Source organism: Culex quinquefasciatus, chromosome 3 (assembly GCF_015732765.1).
Source record: "Culex quinquefasciatus strain JHB chromosome 3, VPISU_Cqui_1.0_pri_paternal, whole genome shotgun sequence".
Lineage (NCBI taxonomy): Eukaryota > Metazoa > Arthropoda > Insecta > Diptera > Culicidae > Culex > Culex quinquefasciatus.
In genome coordinates, this window is record NC_051863.1 from 146,367,419 (window position 1) to 146,390,253 (window position 22,835).

Sequence of the window (22,835 nt, forward strand, 5' to 3'; positions counted from 1 at the left end):
GGACCACGCGGTCGCTTCTTACAAATTGAGTTGTTTCCATGTATTTTAGATTTACATTCTATACATGCAAATAACTCGCATAGGCATTTGGTAGGTGTTAGCTCTGCCGAGCTTCGGTGACCCATTTCTACGCTGGCTAGCCGAGCGCGAGGTACCTCAGCTTGAATCGACAAGCCCCGCCCTGAAGAACGTTTGCATCAATCGGATTCAAACGTTATTTAGAACTTCCGGACCCTTGTCAAATGGACAAAGACCCAGCACGTATTTAGTTGGTAGTAACAATATTCTTATTCCAGTCATAGCTCACCAAGCCGTAGTGGTTAGCATTTTTGCTTACCAACCCAAACGACGGGGAATCGAACCCCAACTCGAGCAACTTTGAATTTTCGTTCATGTTCAGAGCTTCAAGAATTTATATTTCCTTAAATTTCTCGTTGGGAGCAGATGGGAATCAAACCCATGACCATTCGCTTACAAAGCGAACGACGTAACCAGTCAGCCACGGCCGCTCCTATTTATGATAAAAGTGCTGATATGCCGATAATAGAAATAGGCTGAGAAAGGGTATAGTTCCCCTAGTTCTGCAGCACACGGCGAAGGAAAGCTAATTTTCAGCAGCACCGCAGTACATCGCACTCAATGTGCACAGGACATGCCACACTTCGCACCGCACTGCACTGCACACGGAGACTGGTCGCCGGTAATAACTCACATGACACGTGACGCAACACTACGGTTGTCGTGACTAGCGCGCGCAGTGTGTGTCGTGTGGGGCGCGAAAGTGTTGCACTCCGCTTGCATAATGTTCCAAGCAGGGAGGGGAGCAACAAAAAAAAACTTGTTGAAGAGGGACACGTTCTTGATAAATTTTTCGGTGGAGTGCATTCGTTCTACATGAGCAAGATGGGGAAAGTTTTGGTTGAGTTAAAGCAGCGTTAATTTACACAAAGGCGTGTATATATCACACTCCATCATGAGTTTCAACGAGTAAAGTAGATTTTTTTATAAGGCCGTTGCAAATATTTTGCAAAGTTTATCTCGCTTCTCTCCCCCCCCCCCCCCTTCAAAGTTGGTTCGAAAAATCAGGAGACAAATAATTTTTTATCGAGAAACTTAGAAATTTCAATGGAAATAAAAGTCTAATCAATCAGAAATGCATTGATAATAATATTAAGCATGTTTGGGCTCGTTTAAAAACGCAAAAACCTTTTTTCTAGAAAAAAAATTGGTCAATACTTAGAAATTTTGGAAACTTATTATTGCATAACAACTGGACAAATGTGTAGGGTAGAGTAGTCATCAATGAGACACGGGGAACAATGATAAAATGGCTCTCACAAGTCGAAGTTTCAACCAATCAGGCTCATATTTGGGGGAATGTTGTGTCTACTGGATACACGTCTGCCATATTAGTGGCTTTGGTTATGGACGCTCCCTTGAAAAGTTATTCATAAATGTTTGATTCTGGGGTGTAAAAGTAAATTATGGACAAAAATTACTTTTTCGCTCGTAGGCTGCCATTTACACCAAAACTAATATTTCTTCAAATTTCTTTCGACGTTCCATAGGGATTAAGTTGGGCTACAATGTCCTTTCATTAGATTTGGCCAAAATTTAGAATAAACTCAGAATCCAGGGCTGTCTCATTGTTCCCCACTCATTTCAGCCCATGGGTAACAATGATACACTTTGATTTTTCTTCAATAAACTTTTCAAAATCGATGGAAATCTTTCAAAACATGAATTAAAAGTGATTTTTGGCATATTTATAGAGTTTAAACTTCATTAAACCAAAAATACAAAGTTATTTGGTATTAATATATGGATTTTACAAAATTGAAATACTTTTTAGTGTAACTTTTGTTATTAAAAGTTTCATGTTGGCAAAATTGCTCTAAAATGTTCAAGGCAAGTCACCTGCAATGGAACAATACAAAAACATGATGTTTTGCTAGAAAAATGTTGATTTTCGTAGAGTGTCTCATTGTTCCCCACCTGTCTCATTGTTCCTGCCAAGTGCGTCTACAATGAGACAGTTGAATAACTCTGGCTGTAGATGTCGGATCGATCTCATATTTTTGTCAATGTTAGAACACATTAAAAGAATGATAATGCAACTAAAAGCTCATTAAAACATGCTGATGAAAAAATTAGAAAAATCGTTGAAAGTTGAAAACCAAAAGTGTCTCATTGATGACTACCCTACCCTAATGCAATTTAAAACGATTTTTTCATTCAAATGTTGAACCACCCTCCCTCGACTGTGGTCATAATCAGGGACATAAACTTCATAAAATATTTGCAACGGCCTGACTGATTTTTATCACTTTCAATAGTGAAGATAATTAAATAAATTAAAAAAAAAATACAAAAAATCGTAATGGTAATGAATTTAGACACAAGACAATGTACAATTATCGTTTAGATGTACGATAAACAGCCAAATGCTGAGGAATCTCTGCAGATTAACAATAATTAATTTATAATTTGTTGTTTAATTGGGTACGACAACTTGTTAGATAAACTTTGTATCAAGTCAAGGAAGGAACTAGCCAGAAATTAATAGATTATCAAATATTGTTGTGTTTAAAAATATCTAGGGCTAGTAATTTTTCACGACAAGAAAAAAAAATCAAAATTTCGCGGCATGCCAGTTACAGAAAAAATGAATTTCACGGCAATTTCGCGGTACTTTAAAAACTACTCAAAATACACGTAAAATGTATTCTTTAAGCATCATTATTATCAGTAAATGTTTAAAAAAGTTAGCAATAGTTCAAGATACAAAATGAAGCCTGCTGACACAAATAATTTATTTGAAAAAATTTGTACTTGAATAATTTTGAAGGATTGCTCTCTTGTAATTAATTTTTAAGCTATTTTAATTTTATTGAAATTTTAGATATTAAATTTGCATAAACATTTTCAAAACGTAGCACATCCTAAACGTCATATTCATCAATGTAATAGCATTTGATTTGTTTTTTCAGGAATTGGAAAATTTTATTTGTTTTTTTTTGATAAAGTTTTAGAAAAACTTCATTTAAAAGAGTTTTTTACATTGACTGATAATTCCAGAAAACTGTAATACATTGAAAAATATTTCTAAATTTTATTTCAACAATTATCGTAGTTATAATCAACATATTCAAATATTTTCTAATTTTTCTTACATTGCAAAAAATATTGTTCATCGATATTTCCATATTTTTAACAAAGATTGACAAAAAAAACTATATTGCGTATTCTTTTATTTCCTGGTTGAATAATGTTCCTTAACATTTTTTTTGGAATGTCATGGAAAAAATTAATTTTCCAGTGATAAGTGATTTAAAATTAATTTTTACAATGTTATTTTTTGTTATATTTTGCACATTTTGATGAGTAAATGACACATAAAATATATCATTTCAAAAGTTTCCTGAACTGTTATTAAATAGATTTCAATAAATAACTAAGGAATAGAAAACAAAAAAAAAAAATATATCTCAGAAAAATCTCGATGAAACATTTTGCTTTTAAAAGCATTGGAAAGCTTAGATAATTTCCTTTAAGACACATTTCGTCGCTGTCGGACTAACTTGTCGCAAGTGCACTTTGCACGGTGTTATACCCACTCCAGAATGTTTATTTAGCAATTCTATGGTCATATGAGCAATTCCAGCTCAAATCAGGATTTTTTCTGGTACTTTTGTACCCGACCCTCTCCGATTTCAATGAAACTTTGTAGACATGTTATCCTAGGCCTATATAAGTCATTTTTGTGTATATGGAGCCAATAGTACTCGAGGATAACATTTGAGAAAAGCGTAAGTTATTTAAATATTTTAGTATTTTGCAATTTAAAAATTACTGTATCTCGAAGCCGTTGCATCATATCAAAAACTGGTCAAAGACAAACTTGTAGGAAATTCGACGGGCTTTCTGAAAAAATACACTGAAACCAAAATACACGCCACATCTATGAGATTTTTTAAAACTTAAATTAAATTTCCTCATCCTAAGGCGATGTTGAGGCCTTAGGAGTCAATGAACCCTGATCATAAATCCTAGGTTCGTTTTTCGATATATCGTAACGGAAGGAAACGGCCATCAGTTGTGTTTTGTGTTTGTCCTGGTTGGGGATTCAACTTTCTGGCTACCGTTTTAGAGGCAGAAGCATTGCCACAGGGCTACATGACTCGGTAAAAAACAATCGTTGGCATTTCAAGTTGATCCCGAATGTACAAAAAATAAATAAAAAGTACTCACCCTAACGTAGTCATCGTGACGATTGTGTACCAGAACGCAGCCGGAATCGAGGTGAAGTTCGTTCCTTCCACGTTCTTTTCGGCATAAAACATCACGGTGGCGAAGATGATGATGGCCATCGCGAGCGAGAACACCAGGAAGCCCAGCTCCGAGGCGCACGACTTGAGCGTATAGCCGAGAATCCGCAGCCCCTGGGAGTGGCGGGAAAATTTGAAGATTCGAAAGACGCGAAACACGCGAAGGGTTACGAACGCGCCGGACACGTCGTCGTTGTCGGTGATGCCCAGGCCGATGTAGTACGGCATGATGGCGACGACGTCGATGACCGACATGACGGAGCGGACGAACTTGCACCGACACGGGGCCGCGAACAGTCGGAGCAGGTACTCGGCAGTGAAGATCATCACGCAGGCTGTGTCGAGACAGAAGAAGACGATCTTGTAGCGTTCGCCGCAGGACAGGGTGCCGGCACGACCGGGCCGGGCCCCGCACGGGACCGTTTCGACGACGTTGGCCATCACAGAAACAGCAATGAAGAAGCCCGTGACGTAGTAGAACACGAGGGCGGCAGTGGAAGTGTGCGGATTTTCGAACGCTCGCCACATCCGCTCGCGGATGTTGGTCAGCTGTATCAGATTGTTATCACTGTTTTCGGACAGTTTGTCGTCCATCAGTCGTTCGGCGTTCTCCCGCTTTCGGTCCCGGTAGTCCTCGTAGCAGCAGTCGCCGATCACGTCCGGCATGATCCCGAAGAAGGCCAGCTCCTCATCGTAGCTCAAGAGACACTCGTGCCGCGGGTAGTGGAGCTTGCCGGTGCGGTAGTAGTTCAGTATGTGCCGGAAGATGTCCGGATCGCGGTCGAAGAAGTACTCCTTGGTGAACTCGTCGTAGAAAAAGTCCCGCTCGTTCGAGCCGAGCAGCGTGTCCGGGTACTTCTCGACGGTCGTTCGCCAGGTCTCGAAGCGTCGGCCGGACACGTTGATGATGAGTTTCTCGTCTTCGGAGCGAAGCCGGTCCTTGAATACCGGTGGCGCTGGCAGCGGGTGGGACGCTATGGGAACCCATCCGATGGCCGCCGCCCGTGCAAATGGCAACCAAGCGGCGACCGAAGCCATACTATTCGGTGGAATTTTTCAATGGTCCCCCAAGTGTGAATCGGACGCCGCCGCTCCAGCTGGTCCAGCCAATCAGCGTGACCCCCTTCAGCGAGCCCCCTTCTTGCAGCTTCCGAGCAAGAATTCAATTACGCGACATTCGGGATCCCTGCACGCGTCGCTTCAACCCAATTGCTGCCTTAATTATTGTGTTCTGTGGGCCTCGCAAAAATGCCAACGGCAAATCTCAGCCTTTTCACTGGTGCCTAGCCGTCCCGCACTGATGATAATGATTCTCCCACACCCTCGATCTCAGAGCATGTACTAAGCAAAAATAATGAGAAGCTGTGCGCAAATTCTTGAGATTTTTATGCTCAGTTCACATTTTTTCCTTCTTCTGCTTCCTTCCTGTGACCTATGCAAATCCGGATCCGACCCGAAATTCGCGGAAGGGAGCTAATCCGAACCTTCCGCTGCTGCCCTCGAGAAGGATGTTTGCCGTGGCAACCCACTAATCACTGTCTGTGTTGTCTTGCTTCCCTCGAATACAAAAAAAAAGAAAAATAAAGTAACAAATCTTCAAGCACTGATGACGAACATTGCGATGATATTGAACATCATTTGTGGTGGCTGACAAAAAAGCAAGCTTCTTGACGTTAATGTTGCAGAAACACTTCCTCGCGCACCTTCCCTCCACTCTTCACAAACACACTAACTAAGTGGCACTAGGACCAACAGTGACGACGATGATTAATCACTCCCATTTTGGGCCCGCTTCCTGCCCCAAACTCGCCCCGGAGTAGAGGAGAAAAAAAATCCTTGTTACCGAAAGGCTTTTCCCCGGCGAGCCCTCATACTAAGGGGTGGGGGAGGGAGGAGGAATGTTCTTCTTTTGCCGGAGTTTTGAACAGAAGGCGAAAAAAATAATATCCGGTTTAAGCCGTCATAAGCTCTAACGATGCCGGTTGCGTTGCGGCGAAAGCTTACTGGAGGGAGCTTTCTCGCTCTCTCGGGGAGATGGAAGTCCTGGTGCAGTGGCCTCAGCTCATGCCACACGAATGGTTTCACGGTCGCTGGCTCAGCAAGCTGCAAGAAATGATAGAAGAAAAAAAAACACAATTAATCCATCTATAGATGAATAAGGTCGTTCATTTTATAAATTTATAAAACCGCAGTTATCTAGAAAATCATTAATATTTTTGTTTAAATTTATATTTTTTAACAAACATTTAATCATGTTAGGGTCATTCCATGTCTACTGACTTCATTTTTGAACTTGAGTTTTACCTGTTTGGATCAAATGAAGAGAGCGTTCATCTAGAGATGGTAAACATAAATTTTGCTTTTTTGCAAACGTTCCCTCTAAGTTGAGTCCATAAGAATACTTAATTGGCATAAAATGGCCAGAACAAAAAAAAAACAAAACATCAAAATAAAAAGTTCTAAAATTGATGAATGTTTTTTAAACATTGATTTTAAAAAATTACATTTTTTGTTGTAACCAAAAGCAATTATGCAATTATTAAAAAATAGAAACTTGTTTTACTGGAAATCCTTGAAGTATTGGAGTTTTAATTTTGATTTAAAAAATAATAACTTCTAACTAACGTGAAATTTTCCGAGGATTCCGAATATGACAAAATTGAGACCAATAAGTGCCGCTATGGGAGTCTACAGGGCAAAAACTAACGTTGTAAAAAGTTTGTTATAGAAAAATCGAAAAACTATGAGAAAAACTGCGGTTGGCCAAAAAATTATTACCGTAGGCTTATAGTCCATGAAATAACCTAACTTTTGACCTATGGGAGTATGGGTTTTGGAGGCTGTTGCAAAAAGATATTTAGGTTTTAAAAAAATCCATTTTTAACAGTAATTTGCAAAAGCTATGAGAAAAAGTCAAACCAATCCTAGTTGTCTATGGCTCATTTTGAAGTGCTTCAAAAGACCTGTCGAATGCATCTAAGAGAGTTGGAAATGATGAAGTTTTACTGAAATGCGAGCAATTTTAAGATTTTTTTATGTTTTTTGGACCTCAAACTTCAATGCCCGTTTTACCCACTTCCCTTTGTCGTAGAGGGCTCATATTTGGCATGAGTTCATCTCATGTATAGACAAACGAACGCTGAAAGTTTCATCCAAATAGGAGCACCTCGATACGACCTCTAGAACAAACCGAGCAATATTTACAAATACTGCCTCTTAAATCTTTTCAAATTATGTAGAAAACTTCTCAGTATGTTTCCATATAAATTCCTGTTGTATTTAATTCATATTTTTCGATTTGTAAACCATTCTTCTACCAATCAATGTCACTCCAGCTTTTTTATTTATTCATTTATTTTTTTAATTCATTTTTTCTGATTACGATGAATCCAATGGAACATCCGCCGTTGAATAGTTTTTGCTTTTTTCTACAATGTAAACAATGTGGAGCGAACTGACAAAAACTGCTAAACGGCGGGTAGTCCATTGGATTACAAATCTGGAGACACGAGAAAAGGGCGGATAAACATTTTGACAGTTTAAGCTATTTTTCTTATTCTCAAGCTCCAGGTAACTTAAAAGATCAAATTGTCAAACAAAAGCTTGCATTCCTAGCTACCATTCAACACTGCTCCCTAGTACTTTTTGATTGCAAATTTGTTTTTTCATCGAAAAATGAAGTTGAAAAATTTTGGCGACCAGTACTTCGTTTTTTTTAATCAGTATTGATTCAAAAGTTCTTAACTCGATCAAAGATTTTTTGCACAATCTGGAAATTTCTGAAAAGTTGGTATTTTTATTCCCTAAAACAAATTAGAAAAAATTAAAAAAAAATAAAAATAGTGTTTTTATTGTAAATCATGTTAAGTGACAAAAAGTAAAATATAATATCACCAAAATTTTTTTACCGTATATCATTTTTTTCAATGTAGTCCATATCCATACCTACTTCTTTGCCGAAGACACCAAATCGATCAAAAAATTCCTTCAAAAGATACAGATTTTTAATTTTCATACATCATTTTTGTATTGACAGCTTCCAAATTTGTAAGGAAAATTATATGGACAAACTAATGATGCAAAATGGCTTCTTTGGGCATACCAAAAGCACCAAAAAAAATTCAGTTGGATTAAAAAATACCAAAGAAAAAAAAACAAAAACAGAAAAAAGAAAAAGAGAAAAAAAGAAGAAAAACAGAAAAGATAAGAAAAAAGAAAAAAGGAAAATAAAAGAATAAAAGAGAAAAAATCTTAAAAAAGAATAAAGAAAAAAAGAAAAGAAAAAGAAAAGAAAAAGGGTAAAAAAAGGAAAAAAAAGAAAAAAAAGCGAAAAAAAGAAAAAAGGAAAAAAAGAAAAATAAATAAAAAAAAGAAGAAGAAAAAGAAAAAAAAGAAAACAAGAAGAGAAGAAAAAAAGAAAAAAAAAACAAAATAAAGAGGAAAAAAAGATAAAAGTAATGCAATTGTTTGTTTACATTAAAAGAAATATAAAAAAACTGCTTATGTTTCAATGTGTGAAAAAAAAAATCACCAAAAATAAATAGATGACCGATTCTTTCGTGACGGGACAACGTGTGTACGCATATGTTTTCAGTTTTTTGCTGATAACTTCAAAATCTGTGAGAAAAGGTACTAATATTTATACAAATTTGGGAAGTACATTAAATTTTCAATAAGATTCACTCCAGCAAACATTTAAAAATACAAAGTTTGAGTCAAGAGAGTTACAAATGTAGCGTGACGGGACAACATCGAACAATTGGATCATTTTGATTTTCATACACAAAAGTGAAGAACTCTGCTCTCCTAGTAAGTTTTTGGAAAAACCCTTTTTTACAGTTGTTTCTAAAATGAAAATTGAAGATTTTGCTAACTGGATAACCCAATTTCGTCAAATTTTGTTGATTTTACAGGTACTTCTTTTCGTGACGGGACAACGTAGATATTTTGCAAAAGAGGGTTTTGCTCGCGTTGTCCCGTCACGAAATGAAGCAATTGTGAAAATCTCTACTGACTAGTCAACTTTAACTAATTTGGGGTCGCTGAGCTCGAATATGACTCCTAGAATACTCCAAAGTATTCAGGGAATGTGCAATCCAAAATGGCGGCCAATATGGTGGTGCTAGAATATTCGATATTTTATAAAGAAATATAACCGGCAATGAACAGGTCTAATTTAACAAAGGGTTGCTGAACTCGAATATGAGCTCTAGAATATTCCAAAATACTCAGGGATGTGCAATCCAAGATGGCGGCCAATATGGCGAAGCTAGAAAATTTGATTTTTTTTCAGATGTGTAACAGGCAATCAATGGGTCAAATTCAACTAATTTGGGGTCGCTGAACTTGAATATGTGCCATAGAATACTCTAAAGTACTCAGGGAATGTGCAATCCAAGATGGCGGCCAATATGGTGAAGCTAGAAAATTTGATTTTTTTTTGTTCAGGGTTGTAACAGGAAATCAACGAGTCAAATTTAACTAACTTGGAGTCGCTGAACTCGAATATGAGCCATATAATACTCCAAAGTACTCAGGGAATGTGCAATCCAAGATGGCGAAGCTAGAAAATTGAATTGCATTCCCTGAGTACTTATTTATTTAGTTGTCACCGTATTTCGCATTATGCCGCACAGACTGTTCTAAGGACTTTAGAATATTCTAAGGATTATATTCGAGTTCAGCATCCCCAAATTAATTAAATTTGACCTGTTGACTGCCTGTTACATTTCTGTATAAAAATTTCCAATATTCTAGGTTCGCCATCTTGGATTGCACATTCTCTGAGTACTTTGGAGTATTATATGGCTCATATTCGAGTTCAGCGACCCCAGATTAGTTAAATTTGACTAGTTGATTGAACATAAAAATCCTTTTATGGTGTTTTTTTCCATTCTGCCGCCATATTAGACGCCATCTTGAATATCTCGCTACCCTTTGAGACACAGGAAAATCAACAGGCAAATTTGGATTCTGGAGGGTCGATTTAGTCTAGATCGATCAAAAACTGGCCTGTTACACGATTTGCTTCTAGACACGAGAAATGAGCATCTTTTTTTGAATTCGTTCCTTGATCAAAAGACTGGCGTGACGGGACAACGCAAACTTGCGTCAGCCGTAACTCTGGATCCTTTTGGGCAATTTTCGATTTCTAATAAGCATTTTAAAGGGTTTTTTGAGTACGAAGAGAACCCAAAATATGATGCAAAACCGATTTCACGAACTATTGCAAATTAAACTATTGTCATTTTTCGTGACGGGACAACGCTTCCATATACCCCCTTTTCAAATGTCCTGTATAATTTTATACCTACAGAATCTGCTTCTGTCAATAAGAGGGCTTATAAAAGAGTCATTTTACTATAAAATACCGTTTAGATTGATTAAATATCTGCATTCCTTCCATTAATTTGAGCTATTATTTAAAACAGTTGGAAAAATTAAAAATTCCCAGCGTTTATACATTTTACAGCATCTGCTCACATACATGTTTAGAATAGGTACTTTGGTGTGGAAATATGTTTTTTGTGTAGTTCAAATAGTGGGAAACCATGGAAAATTATCAGAACCATCCAAAGTTCAACTTGAAAAAATTACTGCTTGGTAAACAAGTGCTAAAAATCGGTCAGATTTGATTGAAACAATGAAAAAGAACCAATTTCTGATTAAAGACTTTTTCAGCAAACAACTAGGCAGAAAAAAAGAAAAACTCATACATATATTACCCAAAGAAGATCAAATCTTTCGTACACTTTCATACTTTATCTTTTCAACTTTTTGTCAATTCGACTTATTACTTTCGATCTTTTGCTCTTTGAATGTCGCTCATTCTTTAAAGCTACAATGCAATCGAAAAAACACCGTGCATTGTTGTCGCTCTTCATATGAAACAAATTTCAATCTTGTCGTGCTATCTTGACACAGCCTGAAAATTGATGTAAGTGCGACAATTGGCCAAAGGGATTTCAGGTCAGAACGCGTTTGACGCACGTACAAGCTAGACTACCTACCGGAAACATTTTCAATCATATCTCGGGACTCCGACAACCAAAAAAAAACCAAACTGTTTGTTACTGTTAGCATTATTAAAGGTCGAACATTAAAACGCGTTTTCCTCGGAAAATTAAAAAGCGATGTTCGACAAAATAACACGACAGCGTCGAATTGTTCTACCTTTCCGCGATAAGAAAAGCAAAAGCACAGCACAGAAAATGCCATTAATATCGCTTGTTATGTGTTTGTTCATTATTGTGTGAAAATTGTTGAAATATTTTGGATCTTTTATCACTGCACAGCTCTGCTGGACTGGACTGCTGGCTGGCTGGCTGGCCATAACTTAAGAATGCTGATGCTCTGAGTTGTGTAGTAACTGTTGATGTTGATGCCAGTGGCTTAGAGGGCGAATCTTTTGCCAAGGCAAGTGAAGTGCTTGAGTAGATAAGTGGAGTAAAGTGGACGTTCAAGGCAGCGGACTGACTTGGGACCTGATGAGGAAGAGTGAAATTGTTGAAATTGATTGCAATGAAGACGTTAATGGATGGCGGTTCGTTCTCTTTGCTATCTGTGTTACACCAGAAGTGGTCATTACGGGATGAGATTGGAAGAAGAAAATTAAGATTTTCGTTTTAAAAATAAAAAAAACTACCATGTGCAAACTAGAATGGAACCTTTCCATTTATATCTTTAATTAAATCATATTCCAGCGTCGTGGTTTGCCACCTCTCCCTCCAGCGTCGTGGTTCGCCACCTCTTTCTCGTACTCTTTGAACAATTATAAAAATTCAAAAAAATGCTCAGCTCCATCCAGAGATAGTGCTAACAAAAACGAAGAATTTCACTAGTTTCCCAGCACTTGTGTAATAATGAAATTTCTTCCGCCAGCTTATGCTAAAGTTTTAACGTGATAGAGCTTAAAGGAACAAAAAAGCTCACGGTGGAAAGTTTCCACGCTGCCAACCACACAGAAGAAAAAGTAACGCGCAAGCATTCCACTGCTGGCAGGCAGTCCGTTTCTGCTGATCCTGTCTGAATGCTAATAAAAATGTAAAATAAGTGGATATAACATTGAAAACTCATCTCCCGGTACAATAAATTTGCATCCCAGTAAGGTCAACTGGGTGGTTTGATGAACGTCCCTCCACCCCCATGCTTCTGAAAAGAGTGCTGCTCTTGTAGTCAAGGCACGAAATCGAAAAAGGGCTCATTTTCGTGTGTCTAACGGCAAATCATGTAACAGGCCAGGTTTTGATGGATCTAGACTAAATCGACCCCGCTGAGTCCGAAAATCGCGGTCACGAAGCCTGATTCCTTAAGGGAAGCGAGATATTCAAGATGGCGACCAATATGGCGGCTATATACAGAAGTTAACAATATCACAGTATAAAGGTTGTTGACGTGTCGATTTTAACTAATTTTGGGCCGCTGAACTCGAATATGACCATGAAAATCGGTCACGGTGACCCAGTAGCGTGTAATCCAAGATGGCGTCCAATATGGCGAATAGTGAATCTTCAAGTATTTTTAAACAACATGTAACAGGCTTGTGACCGATCAAATTTAACTAATTTGAGGTCGCTGAACTCGAATATGACCATGAAAATCGGTCACGGCAATCCAGCAGCGTGTAATCCAAGATGGCGTCCAATATGGCGAATAGTGAATCTTCAAGTATTTTTAAACAACATGTAACAGGCTTGTGACCGATCAAATTTAACTAATTTGGAGTCGCTGAACTCGAATATGACCATGAAAATCGGTCACGGCAATCCAGCAGCGTGTAATCCAAGATGGCGTCCAATATGGCAAATAGTGAATCTTCAAGTATTTTTAAACAAGATGTAACAGGCTTGTGACCGATCAAATTTAACTAATTTGGGGTCGCTGAACCCGAATATGACCATGAAAATCGGTCACGGTGATCCAGGAGCGTGTAATCCAAGATGGCGTCCAATATGGCGAAGAGAGAATCTTCAAGTATTTTTAAACAAGATGTAACAGGCTTGTGACCGATCGAATTTAATTAATTTGGGGTCGCTGAACCCGAATATGACCATGAAAATCGGTCACGGTGACCCAGCAACGTGTAATCCAAGATGGCGTCCAATATGGCGAATAGTGAATCTTCAAGTATTTTTAAACAAGATGTAACAGGCTTGTGACCGATCAAATTTAACTAATTTGGGGTCGCTGAACCCGAATATGACCATGAAAATCGGTCACGGTGATCCAGGAGCGTGTAATCCAAGATGGCGTCCAATATGACGAATAGTGAATCTTCAAGTATTTTAAACAACATGTAACAGGCTTGTGACCGATCAAATTTAACTAATTTGAGGTCGCTGAACTCGAATATGACCATGAAAATCGGTCACGGCAATCCAGCAGCGTGTAATCCAAGATGGCGTCCAATATGGCAAATAGTGAATCTTCAAATATTTTTAAACAAGATGTAACAGGCTTGTGACCGATCAAATTTAACTAATTTGGGGTCGCTGAACCCGAATATGACCATGAAAATCGGTCACGGTGATCCAGTAGCGTGTAATCCAAGATGGCGTCCAATATGGCGAATAGTGAATCTTCAAGTATTTTTAAACAACATGTAACAGGCTTGTGACCGATCAAATTTAACTAATTTGGAGTCGCTGAACTCGAATATGACCATGAAAATCAGTCACGGCAATCCAGCAGTGTGAAATCCAAGATGGCGTCCAGTATGGCAAATAGTGAATCTTCAAGTATTTTTAAACAAGATGTAACAGGCTTGTGACCGATCAAATTTAACTAATTTGGGGTCGCTGAACCCGAATATGACTATGAAAATCGGTCACGGTGACCCAGTAGCGTGTAATCCAAGATGGCGTCCAATATGGCGAATAGTGAATCTTCAAGTATTTTTAAACAAGATGTAACAGGCTTGTGACCGATCGAATTTAATTAATTTGGGGTCGCTGAACCCAAATATGACCATGAAAATCGGTCCCGGTGACCCAGCAGCGTGTAATCCAAGATGGCGTCCAATATGGCGAAGAGAGAATCTTCAAGTATTTTTAAACAACATGTAACAGGCTTGTCATGGCGACCCAGGAGCGTGTAATCCAAGATGGCGTCGACAACTTGAAGATTCTCTCTTCGCCATATTGGACGCCATCTTGGATTACACGCTGCTGGATCGCCGTGACCGATTTCCATGGTCATATTCGAGTTCAGTGACCCCAAATTAGTTAAATTTGATCGGTCACAAGCCTGTTACATGTTGTTTAAAAATACTTGAAGATTCTCTCTTCGCCATATTGGACGCCATCTTGGATTACACGTTGCTGGGTCACCGTGACCGATTTTCATGGTCATATTCGGGTTCAGCGACCCCAAATTAATTAAATTCGATCGGTCACAAGCCTGTTACATCTTGTTTAAAAATACTTGAAGATTCATTATTCGCCATATTGGACGCCATCTTGGATTACACGCTACTGGGTTGCCGTGACCGATTTTCATGGTCATATTCGGGTTCAGCGACCTCAAATTAGTTAAATTTTATCGGTCACAAGCCTGTTACATCTTGTTTAAAAATACTTGAAGATTCTCTCTTCGCCATATTGGACGCCATCTTGGATTACACGCTACTGGGTCGCCGTGACCGATTTTCATGGTCATATTCGGGTTCAGCGGCCCAAAATTATTTAAATCGACACGTCAACAACCTTTATACTGTGATATTGTTAACTTCTGTATATAGCCGCCATATTGGTCGCCATCTTGAATATCTCGCTTCCCTTAAGGAATCGGGCTTCGTGACCGCGATATTCGGACTCAGCAGGGTCGATTTAGCCTAGATCCATCAAAACCTGGCCTGTTACACGATTTGCCGTTAGACATGCTATTTTTGGGTTTTTAGCCTTGACTATTGTGCTACTTTAGTGCTCTTCTCGGTGGGGTACATCAGACGCAGCTTTGAGCTTCGAGTGAGCTTTTGCTGAAGGATTGGAGACGGCTTCTGGTGAACTTTGGGGTTGATGTTTTAAAATGCTGTGTTTTTCTTTGGTGTGTGTGGTTATCCTGGGATTTCCACTCTGGAATGGAATTTTCCAGTAACAAGGTCAACCGTTGTGGATTGTTGGAAGAAGCTGGACAAGGGGAATGTTATTTGAATTTTAGATTTTATAATCATGGATGTTATCGTTTCAAGAAGCAGCTTGAAAAAGAACCAATCATCATTCTTAAAAGTCTTCCGGCATAATTATTACGTATTGAAGTCTCGTTCACTGTGGAGGAAAATTTTAATTAAACAAGCTCAATATCAATTTCTCATTTCCACAAAACTCGTTTTATCCTTGCAATAGCTTCCAAAGTCATCACTTTTTACTGCTCTGCTCCAATCAAGCTCCCTGGCCATCAGCAAAATTTAATTGCATTCGCTATAATAATACAAGTCAAATCCAGAGCACAACCCCTCGAGCTGCCATAAATTTTATCGTACCAATTCCGAAGAGCTTGCTCAAGCTCTCGGGCTCATCTTCTTCCCTCAGAAGTCGCTCCACGTTGATTGAAACAATTTTGCAGTCCAACGGAGGGTTTCAAATGTGGAAGGTCAAACTCGTTCCTTTCTTCGATTTCGAATTTTGATCTGATGATAATTTATTCGCTAGCAAAAACGCTCCCATTCATATGTACATATGTGCGCACGAAAGGAATGAAGACGCCACCGTCAACAACCGTCGGAGAACAGCAAGCAAGCAAGCTTTTGGGGTGGGGTTTCTCCTTGCCGGCAAAGGGATCCCGACTGGTTCCGAATTTGGAGGTTATGTTTGATTAGCACGTTTGAACCCCATCCCGTCATCGCTTCAGAGGTAAGAATGAGTTCCTTTGCAAGACGTTCGATTGGTATTCTATCGGTTCAAGCGGAATGAGCAATTGTTTGAATATTAATTAATGCAAATTGGATGGAGCAAAAAACTCATCTTTGGGGAAATGTTCAATTTGTGGAAAATTTTGGTTCTTTAAATTGGCAGAAACAAGATTTATTCGAGATTACATTGAAATCAAGTAATATTTTCTATTCATGCTAAACCATTTTTGTAATGTTATTTCACTGTACAGTAGATCAATTATTAAAGAAATTGAACGATTTCAAGCATTTTTTTTTATTCTTTTGATTCGCCTAATTTTTTTTTACTTTGGTTTTAATGTAAAATCAAAAGTGAACCATTTTTTAGATAATTCCTATCAATTTTGATTTTAATCAAAAAAAAAAATATGGGTAATTCTCCGCCAACTCACACAGCAGTTGCCCCGACCCCTCTTCGATTTGCGTGAAACTTTGTCCTTAGGGGTAACTTTTGTCCCTGATCACGAATCCGAGGTCCGTTTTTTGATATCTCGTGACGGAGGGGCGGTACGACCCCTTCCATTTTTTAGCATACGAAAAAAGAGGTGTTTTTTAATAATTTGCAGTCTGAAACGGTGACGAGATAGAAATTTGGTGTCAAAGGGACTTTTATGTAAAATTAGACGACCGATTTGATGGCGTACTCAGAATTCCGGAAAAACATATTTTTCATCAAAAAAAAACACTAAACAAGTTTTAAAAATTCTCCCATTTTCCGTTACTCGACTGTACAAAATTTTGGAACATGTCATTTTATGGGAAATTTAATGTACTTTTCGAATCTACATTGTCCCAGAAGGGTCATTTTTTCATTTAGAACAAAATTTTTCATTTTAAATTTTTGTGTTTTTTCTAACTTTGCAGGGTTATTTTTTAGAGTGTAACAATGTGCTACAAAGTTGTTGAGCAGACAATTACAAAAAAAATTAATATATAGACATAAAGGGTTTGCTTATAAACATCACGAGTTAAAGCGATTTTACGAAAAAAAGTTTTGAAAAAGTTACTTTTTGCGTTTCTCTTTGTTTCGTCGTCCGTGTCTGTCGCGGGTGACCATGAACGGCCATGATCGATGACTACCAAATTTTTTAAAACTTTTTTTCGTAAAATCGCGATAACTCGTGATGTAGATAAGCAAACCCCTTATGTCTATATATATCAAAATTTTTATAATTGTCTGCTCTACAACTTTGTAGAACATTGTTACACTCTAAAAAATAACCCTGCAAAGTTAGAAAAAACACAAAATTTTAAAATGAAAAATTTTGTTCTAAATGAAAAAATGACCCTTCTGGGTCAATGAAGATTCGAAAAGTACATTAAATTTCCCTTAAAATGACATGTTCCAAAATTTTTTACAGTCGAGTAACGGAAAATGGGAGAATTTTTAAAACTTTTTTAGTGTTTTTTTTTTATGAAAAATACGTTTTTTCGGAATTCTGAGTACGCCATCAAATCGGGCGTAGAATTTTACATAAAAGTCCCTTTGACACCAAATTTCTATCTCATCACCGTTTCAGGCTGCAAATTATTGAAAAACACCTCTTTTTTCGCATGTTCAAAAATGGAAGGGGTCGTACCGCCCCTCCGTCACGAGATATCAAAAAACGGACCTCGGATTCGAGATCATGGACAAAAGTTACCCCTTAGGACAAAGTTTCACGCAAATCGAAGAGGGGTCGGGGCAACTTTTTCCGATTTCGAGTGAGTTGGTAGAGAATTACCCATATGCATTTCTTAAAATATTCCTAACCTGGGTGATGAATAGAGTGAATGCGTAACGTGATTTTCGAATGATCCCACTTTGTTTACATCTAAAAAATAGGAGGCTGTTCAAGCACAAGCATGACTTTTTTCTTACTGGAAAATGTGCAGTTTTATAATCAATAGTATGTGTTTCATGTTGCCTAGTTTTTTACTTTTCAAGCATAACAATGTAAAAAGACCGAAGCCGAAGTGTAAACAAAGAGTCTATCCTGCTCACGTCAGTTTATTGTTACATTAGGAACGTTGTTTACACTTCGGCTTCAGCCCTATTACAATGTTTTGCTAAATTTTTTGCTGGAAAATTGTGTGTATTTTTAAGTTTTGATCAGATAAATAGGTTTTTATTTTTTACGGGTGACGAAGATAAATTCTCTGGCTGATTTTGGAATCTTTCAGCTCTTCCTGGTCCAGCAAAAACAACATCTCTAATTCTAGCGAAGCTGATCCAACAAACAGAGCAGATTTTTACTAAACCAGTAGGTTTTCAAATGGAATCAAACAATGAATACAGCTTCTAGATGAATACAACCGCATCGACTCCGTAAAAAACTTCCATTCATAATTATAAAAAATGACGGTCTCGCCTTAAACTTTTCTAAGATTTTCACCTTCAGGTTCTAAAAGCCACACATGTTTTATTCCTGCAAAAAAAAAAAAAACAATTGTTAATAATCGATAACAATACTCTTTACTTTTGGCGAACCGTGAATTGGTTCCACTTTGACAGTTCAAAATTGAGGCCGTTTTGCGAACCACTATTCAGCACCCAGTTCCTAACGTATAGCTGCCGATCCATCATGTGTGCTAAGGGGCTAAAGTTCGATTCCCGCCCATCTCCTCTGGGTGTTCTGTGTTTGTCCCGTTTAGTTAGTAAATTTCAGTTTTCCTGTTTTTTTTTTCTTTCATCCGTTTTATCTCAGCAACCTGAGGTATTCTTCCATGTTTCTTAGACGAATTTATAGAACATTTTCCGCACAAAAAAAAAATCGCAAAGAATATTTTTTATGTCAATATTTATATATTTTGGAAACTAATGATGGCAAAACAACTGGACAGGTGTATAAAGCATTGTAAAGCACTTTTTCATTAAAATAATTTCAATTTTTATACTTTTTTTTGCCCTCCCCCTCGACTTTGACCAGAGTCAAGGGACATAAACTAGAAAAAATATTTGCAATGGCCTTTTTCTAGAATTATTTTTTTTTTTTTCAAAAAAAACCCAAACCTTTTTTGCCCAGGCCCATACAATGGCTCAGAGGGGCCACGGCCACTCCAGGAACTTGTCCGGTTTCACTTGTGGGGCACCATTTTGGCGAAAACTGGCCTAGGCATACGAAAAAGAAATTCAGATTTAAAGAAATAGATTTTTTTTTTGAAAAAAAGATGATTTACGAATGCTGCCTATTTTTATAAAAATTTTCTCATCAATACTTTGCTCCAATGTGTTACATTCAAAATTTTAAATTCATTGCTTTTTTAACATAAGGACTTTTTAGAAAAATAAAGATACACTAAATTTTTTTTGCAATGAAACTAAAATTCATGTAATTAATTAATCATTACAATTAAAATATGCTCAAACAATTATTTTTTGCAATTTCAAAATGTTTGGGTTGCTATTAAACTGTTTTTACTGAAAATAGCCAAAAAAATCACAAAAATCATTTATTTATTTTTGAGAATCGATCAAACAGTTTTGGAGACATCATCTGATTAAAAATGAAGGCGGAATAGGTGACACTGATCAACAAGTGTATAAAGAAAAATTTATTTTTTTTTTCAAGCTTTTCGAGAATATTTTGTTATTTTCGATTTCATATTGATTTGATGCTTACGTTTTTTTCATACTGTTCATACTGTTTCTAAAAACATTTTATTTAAGTTGAACTTTTAGGGATAACAAATTAAAACATATGTAACATCAAGAAAAAACAATTCCCGTGTAATTTTTTTTTCTGAAAAGTCCTTATTACACCTACAATATTGTTGAAGACTTGAAATCGATCAGAAAATCCTTTCTTTAGATTCACTGAAACCCCAATGGTTGGACTCTTGACATTTTGAGTTTGACATCCCTTTAACAGCGAGCTTACACACATTACAGAGTGCTTGTTTTAAAAGTGGGCGTGAGCTCTGTGTTAACAACTAACAGTCCAACAGTACCAACAACCGGAGTTTGTATTCACAATCCCAATTTGACCATTCCAAAAAAATGTATAGAGACTTTTTTAGGCGCCTCGATTCAAATTGATTTAAACATTTAAAAATGCATGAAACTGTTTGCCCTATGTTTAGCTTTCATAAAGATCTAAGGATTTTTTCAAAAAGAACAAGTTTCCTATGCTAAGCCTGAAAAGTATGCACGAGATTAAAAAAAATCTATCAAAAGCACAAATATTTTAAAAATTACATGAATATTAGTATCTAGTGCAATGCATACGAGAATTCTACAAATTTCACTATTCTATTTAATTTAAGCTATGGGAAATGAACAGTGCATAATACCACTCACTCGTCATAATCCCACTCTTTCTATCTAACTCGGATTAGCGTACCATTGTGACAGGATCAACACGATGACGGATAATCGTTGTCGGCTGATCGATTTCCATTTTGACCGTCCTCACTCACGGATAAACCACGTTGTAAAAAGGTAGCCGAACGTCACATGCTGTGAAGATTAGGGTTTTTAGGAAAATTTGGTAGAATATTCAAAAGGCTTTTGACACAAGCTTAAATAGAACGTGTTATTTCGAAAACATATTTACGATGACTATTGAGTTGATTTTAAGGCAAGTTTCAGCATCATAGTACAACAGGTCTAGCTTTTTCCCTTTTAAGAAGAACCTATTCCCAAGGGAAAACAATTTTACGAGCCCACTTTCGTCAGGGTGCGTGGTAAAACCCCATTTTTACGATATTATTTTCCATATTCAGCACGATCTCATCGGTGGGATGACGACGCCGACCACGCCACCACATCGCCATCAATCCTGGCAGCAGCGGTGTGAATCAGCTCATCTGAGACGCGGCGTCAAAAATTGTCATACTTTGGGGGGAGATGGTTGATGCGCAGATATAATGCTGATATAGGGTTGCTGCCAGAAGCTTACCATCTCATTTGACGACGCAGACGAGGGTGTAACTCAGGGGTGTTCAAAGTTTTTGGAGACCGGGCCAAATTTGAAACTCAAATGAGCTTGCGGGCCAAATAGTTAGTAAAAAATTAAATTACTTAATTTTAATTTACATGATTTAATTTCTGTTATTTAAAAAAAAATCAATGTGAAATAAAAATATTTCGAAAATGGTGACATCACATGTTGAACAATTTATCTAAAGGCGTAATTTTATAGATCTATAAGTTAAGTAAGGCGAATGAAAAATCGTTAAGAGCCAGAATTTCACCATTTCAATGAAAAAAATAATTTTAAGCTTCCGTATAGTTTAACTGCAATCATTATTTTCGACAAAAAATAAGGTTCGACAAAAAAAACATTTTTGAGAAAAAAATATTTATTTATTTCATTGAAAATTCACTAACATTCAAATTATTTTTAATAAACCCAAACATGCTCAAATGATTCTAAATGCAAAGGAATACATATTTACTTAATTTCAGCTGACTGCACTTAAATTTAATTTATTTTTCGAAATATTGATTTTTTTTGAAAATACATTTTTGCTCCTGGGTTTTAGAGCCAATTTTTTTAATAATGGGGGAGGGGTGGGTTGATCGACAAAAGCTTTGTAAAATATTTGCAACAAACTTGATACTCCGATTTCCACATTTTTCATTATGACTTGCAAATTAATGAAGAAAACTAATATTTTTACAACTATTACAGAATTCAACCTAAGTCAAACTTGAACGTTTTTTTTAATATTTCCAAAAATGTTTGATGAAAGTTTTGACGATATATGCTAGTTTCACGCACATTGAAACGTGTGAAATTGTTTTAATTATAAAATTGTTTGAACAAATTATTTGTATCCAAAAGTGGGGATCAAAATATTGATGAATCATAAGTTTTTTTAATTAACATAAGTTAAAAAAAGATTAGCATATTAAAGTTTAAAATAATCCTTAATTTTGGAAAAGTATAAAATCACTTTACAAGTGGTCAACGGGCCATTTTACGTGATCATTCAAAATGGGTCCGCGGGCCACAAAATATCACGACGCGGGCCACGTTTGGCCCGCGGGCCATACTTTGGTCACCCCTGGTGTAACTGCTGCTTGTTTGGGGTTTTTTATAAGGGACAAGTATTGGTTATGTCCACGACAAAAAATATAAATTTCGAATTAAAAAAAAATATTGAAAATGGATTCGTTGAAACAAAATAATTCAAAATGAGGTAAATTACTCACTATTTTCCCCCTATTAGCACACCACCCTAAGAAAATGGGTCGAGAAATTTCTTCAGCTCCATAAAGCATCTCGCTTGAAATTGATGAGAGTACGACTCTTTTTAGTACCTGTTGGTGGGTGCCATTTGGGATGCTATTCTGCAGCCGCAACACGGTGGCGTTTAAGATAAGAAGATACCTGTTGTGTGACTGTGTTGAAACCCAGTTGAGCAAGCAAGAAAAAAAAACCTGCGCTTTTGGCAGGATTATAAACATCCTTCTTGGCAGGGGGACCATTTCGAGCGGCCCTTTTTTCGCCGTATTGAACTGTGAAGGCATTTTGCCAATTTGGGGAGGTATTTGGTGTGACAATTGAAGGTTGAAAACAAAAATCCTGCAGAGTAATTTATTGCAAAAAGATTGCCGGAAAGGACAATTATCATGCTCCTTGATTTTGAGAAGAAATAAGTTGCAGTCAGAAAAAGAAAAAAGTTTGTTGTGG

General features: G+C 37.2%; 1 protein-coding gene across 3 annotated transcripts in view; it reads right to left on the minus strand.

Annotated features, from left to right (window-relative positions):
* Positions 1-22,835, minus strand: part of LOC6052497 (potassium voltage-gated channel protein Shal) — a 130,563-nt gene that overhangs the window by 80,376 nt on the left and 27,352 nt on the right. For all 3 annotated transcript variants that reach the window (XM_038262915.1, XM_038262913.1, XM_038262916.1), the window contains exon 2: positions 4,252-6,431. In XM_038262915.1, coding sequence (XP_038118843.1) covers positions 4,252-5,366 — 1,115 coding nt within the window. In that variant the 5' untranslated portion in view covers positions 5,367-6,431. The remainder of the gene's footprint in view (positions 1-4,251; positions 6,432-22,835) is intronic.